General features: G+C 43.3%; 1 protein-coding gene across 1 annotated transcript; it reads right to left on the minus strand.

Moving 5' to 3' along the window:
* Positions 1-418: 418 nt before the first annotated feature.
* Positions 419-3,950, minus strand: LOC119330499 (B3 domain-containing protein IDEF1-like). Its single transcript, XM_037603607.1, has 9 exons — positions 3,609-3,950; positions 2,823-3,101; positions 2,203-2,321; positions 1,989-2,111; positions 1,680-1,769; positions 1,497-1,597; positions 1,179-1,225; positions 1,012-1,088; positions 419-821 (listed from the first exon to the last, which is right to left on the minus strand). The coding sequence occupies exons 1-9, from the start codon at positions 3,757-3,759 to the stop codon at positions 783-785; spliced, it is 1,026 nt and encodes a 341-aa protein (XP_037459504.1). The 5' UTR covers positions 3,760-3,950; the 3' UTR covers positions 419-782.
* Between the last annotated feature and the right edge of the window lie 755 nt (positions 3,951-4,705).

Here is a 4,705-nt window from a genome sequence, read left to right on the forward strand (position 1 = left end):
TAACAGAAACAGAGTCGATAACAAAAACTACTCGTAGAAATGGGTGGGTTTAGGCAGCGAAGCAAACTGGTTGATCCGGAGCGCCACCGTCGGCGACCTGAATGCACATCTACCATTAGGTTAATTTCGACGGTGCCTTAACTAGCATTAAAGGTTTGACGGACCAATGGCAGAGCATTTTACGTCGTTTATCATTCAAAACATGTGTCACCATCGGCTAAAAAAAACATGTGTCACCATCGGCTAAAGAAAACATGTGTCACCATCTATGATCTATGAACCACTGCTCTCTGCGTCTTCTTTCGTACAAAAAAGACGTTTTCTCAGCCCTGAGCTTGCCGCCTTCGACCTTTTTCATATCTTAACAAGACAACGCCACAGCACTCTCATCTGATTCTTCTGTGACAGAGAAACATCATAGCACGTCCAAAGTCCACGCCACTTCATTTATCTTATGGATCCGAGAATATTTACAGAACCGCAAATGCTATTCTGAAGGAGAAGGTAGAACTCAAAGTTTCCAAATGCAACTCAATTAGAAAGAAAGAAAGAAGAACAAAAAAATAGGCAAAAGGGTCTCCTCAACTTGGATGTCGCACTGTAGAAGCAAGCTCTTTGACAGCACGCACGTCCAATCTTTTTCCGTTCACTCCCCAGTTAACAAGTCAGACTGTCATGAATTCCCCAGCCAGCTCAACTCTGTCGAGTTCCCTTGGATTGCGAACCCACATTCCTCCCTTGAAATGTCCTCACTGACACGGTCGCAATCACATCCACATGCTCTAATTTGTCTGCTGAATGGCCTTCTCCCCTCGGACAATCTGCATACAGCATATAGGTAAGAGGAGGAGCATAAATTTGGCAGGTTTGTTTAAATTGTTTTTCAGCGAATTCTGCCAAAAACCAGTAACTAATTAAGATCTACAGGGAGTTATAAATGCTGATCTTACAAATAGAATGTCAGGTTGGTACGTGTGAACGGAACAATTAGGACAAGGAAAGTTTACATACATATTTGCCAGGCACAGGATTTTTGTAGATAATGAGTGCGTCCCCTGCCTGAAGACCATGTGTCTTCACAAATTCACCTGACAAAAGGGCAGGATGGCTCAATTAATCACGTGCTCATACTTGGAAAATATTTAAAATTGAAATCACTTCCATGTTGAAGCATATACTTGTAGAATCCAGGATGTACATTCTGCTTTTGTTGTTTGGCCAGAACCTGAAATAGCATTGCATCAGTATGATAATACAATTGCAAGGGTCAGCATTTAGTCAACCTACAAATGTATTGGTTTCTCCATGCCATGACTAACTATCATTAACCAACACCCCAGTTCTTCCCCAAGATTTTGTTTTCTATAATTAAGTCACCATATTCAGGTTTAGCAAACATAATTTATCAGGGTTTTTTTGTTCAAAATTGTAACCACTTCCATGTTGAATTTTCCTGTGAAAGATGCCATAATATGAGTGTACGACTGAAAGGGTACCTGTACTTAAATTTCCACGTAATCGGAAGCACCATGTCATCCATCTGCAGTATCACAGGATCCCTTTCGCACAATGGTGGAAGACTAGCTTCTGCATCCTTCTGAAAAACAGTTGATGATTATGTTACAAACAATAATTCAGACTGCATTAGTTTTTTCACAGAGCATCATGATAGCATATACCTTGGGTAACACAATTCTTCCTACATTCGCAACATCACTCTTTGTCAATTCCTTGCGCAAAATAACTTGGTATTCTCCAGAGTTGAATTTCTGAATGCCCCCATGCACGCAGAAAAGGAAATAATGTGTTTATTATGAAAGAAGTATATGTCCATTTAATGTATCAGAATCCTGATTGTGCATTTTAACTATCGTACGATTTTACAATCCACCATTTGCCATTTCGCTATTAGCTTCGGTCAATGCAGGAAAGAAATATGTACGGTAAATCTGACTAAGAGAACATGTTACGTATGGTGTGTTACTTACACTGGCACAACTTTCATGACCTTGCTTCAACTCTGGAAGAGCGTCAACTGTTTCACATTTAAGTTCAACACCATTTCTGGCATCCATTTCGTCCTTAATTGTAGCTACTCTAGCAGGCATGTCCTGTGTAGTAGCCATTTTACAGTAATATACATTAGGCAGGGGCATACAATCTTGAAAGATTCTCTAAAGCTTAAAGGGTTCACATATATACCTCTGGAGCCTCAGGTTCCTTTGTAGGTAGGGGTCCTTCCATGGGAGGCATATGAGCAGACATGTTTGGTGCCAGGGATGTTGTATTAAATGACTCGATCCCGAAGCTGGGTATAGAACCTGCATTTTAGATAGGGTATACAAAAACAAATTAAGGCGATCTTGCCTAGAAACCCATCATTAGTAGCCCCACATTTACAAGAATGAGAAATCCTGGTTATTACTAGTTGATGCCTCAGTTCAATGCAAGAACAAGAGATGTCAGGCCAGGCCGACTACCAATTACCAAAACAACCCAACCACATAATATGCACCGAGTACGGAAAGATATAAATACCTCAAAAACTAACTTGCTTGAAGGTCATAGGTACATAAATGACACCACATGAAATAAGCTCAATTGAATTTCTAGTAGGAAGAAGCTCTACTTATTGTTTAAGACTCTCAACTCTCTAGGTGATGATAGAAAATCCAAAATGCTTTCAGCTTTTTGGGAGGAGAAACCATTCCATTTCTGTTTCTCTTTACCTAAAAAGCATAGCGGGTACCATGCATTGTTGTTCATTAATAAAAGAAATGGGGCACAGAGTAGGAGTTGAGGTGAGTAAAATTAAAATGTACCTGGATCTTTAGCCTGGTTGTTATCAAGGCTGAAAGGGTGGGTGTGCTCCTGATTAGGTGCAGGATAGTAGCTATATGCATTCTTGTTAAGCATGTAATGGGTCCAGAAAGCATAGCAAGGAGATAGGCTGTAATGGTATGCATTGGCAGTAGCTGTGGAAGGAGTGCTCTGCACAGCAAGGGACGTGAAGGCACTGGTAGACGCACTCCAATCAGCAAACCCCCTTGGCGTCGGAGGCTGGCGAACAGCATTGTGTGTAGATGCATCAGGTCCAGGTCCTGCAGGTGAGATGTACATTGTAGTTTCTTGTAAGGCCACCGATCAGCGATAAGAAAAGCAAATGACAGAGTGAGCCATAATGTACTAGTAGTAGATTAGGCAGCAAGACATTAGACATGTGGTATTATATTTACATATACAAATATACAACGACAGTACAATGACAGTTGACATCACCATGGCACGGTCATCAGTAGGTATCTTGGTCTCTTGTCTCCAATAATAAATAATAAATAAACAAACAATAAAACCTAAATCGGTCTACGCGAGTTGCAAAATCAAGCAAGTGCCGTTGAATCAGACCGCAGCAGGAATGTAGAATAAAGAATATGACCTCGAGCGGCTACAGATAGATTCTGGGGCTAGGCACATGGTAGATCGACAAAAAGGAGCCGAATTTGGAAGGGATTACCGTACCCTAAATCCAGCAAAGCGGGCGCGCATTGGCGGTTTCGGCAGGTAAAAACGCGAATGCGCGATTAAAGAAAGAAGAAGGGAGGACTGACCATTGAGGGGAGGAAGGGGAAAGGGGAGGTTGTGGCTGTGGTTGGGGTTCTGCGTGTGCACGGCGGCGAGGAGGGCTTGGTACTGGAACAGGTGCGGGTGGCCGGCGCCGGCGCCGCCGCCGCCGTCGCTGGGCCTGCCGTCGCCTCCCATTCCCCTTGGCCTTTGGCAGACACCTCTACTCGCGCATCTACCAGCCAAGCCCTGGCTTCTCTCTCTCCTCTGGCCTCGGCTATGGGTGGGAGGAGGGGTGGTAGGGTAACCCAGGCAGGCAGAGGCGGGGGCACGGGAGTGAGGGGAGGGGAGGGAAGGGTGGTGGTCACTGACCTCTTCTCTTCTATCTATCCTTTCCTTCCCTTGGCTATTTGGGAGAGTTTTACAGTTATAAAGCTTGGACTCTTTCCTGGCTTCGCCCGTCCATCTCTCCCCCTCTCTGACTCTCTCTCCCACCCTTTCGTTGCCACGGTGACACACGTGAGTTATAATTTCTTTGTTAAAACTTTGATAAAGTTATTAGTTAAACTTTGAGGGCCAAAGAGAAAATGCAATTTCTTGGAGAGAGAAAAGCTCTACCTTTTCGGATCTAAAACTCCCTGTAAATTATCGTAAGGATGCACGTAGCTTCGTCAGTGTATGTTATACTTTTTTTCATAGTGCATATTACACATTCTAGTGCAAGAGGGGTGACATAAATACCATGAAAAGTATGACATGGCTTGATTGCATCTGCAGTGATAAAACTTCGCTGCACATTATCACATGATCTTCTATGAAACAGAGCCTTTTATAAACTGAATATGGTGTCTCACCGGCGGATCCACTCCAAGTGTCATACTTCTCCTTCTCCACGTGCGGAAGGCGTCGCCACCTTGTGATGATTTTACGCTCTTGTTTCATACCTCCTCTCTCTATCTCTCTCTCTCTAGATTAAGGCTTTCATGTTGTTGTCGAAGTTGAAGGGAGCAGTTGTATTTCTCCTTCGAACCGTGTGACGATTACACGTTGATGTGTGTAGAGAAAGAGATGTACCGAGAAGCGTGTAGTGGTATGTAGGGCTAGGGAGGGTGGAGATTGATTATAAGTATTAGGTGGTGGGTAG

Source organism: Triticum dicoccoides, chromosome 7A, assembly GCF_002162155.2.
Source record: "Triticum dicoccoides isolate Atlit2015 ecotype Zavitan chromosome 7A, WEW_v2.0, whole genome shotgun sequence".
In the NCBI taxonomy this organism is placed as follows: domain Eukaryota; kingdom Viridiplantae; phylum Streptophyta; class Magnoliopsida; order Poales; family Poaceae; genus Triticum; species Triticum dicoccoides.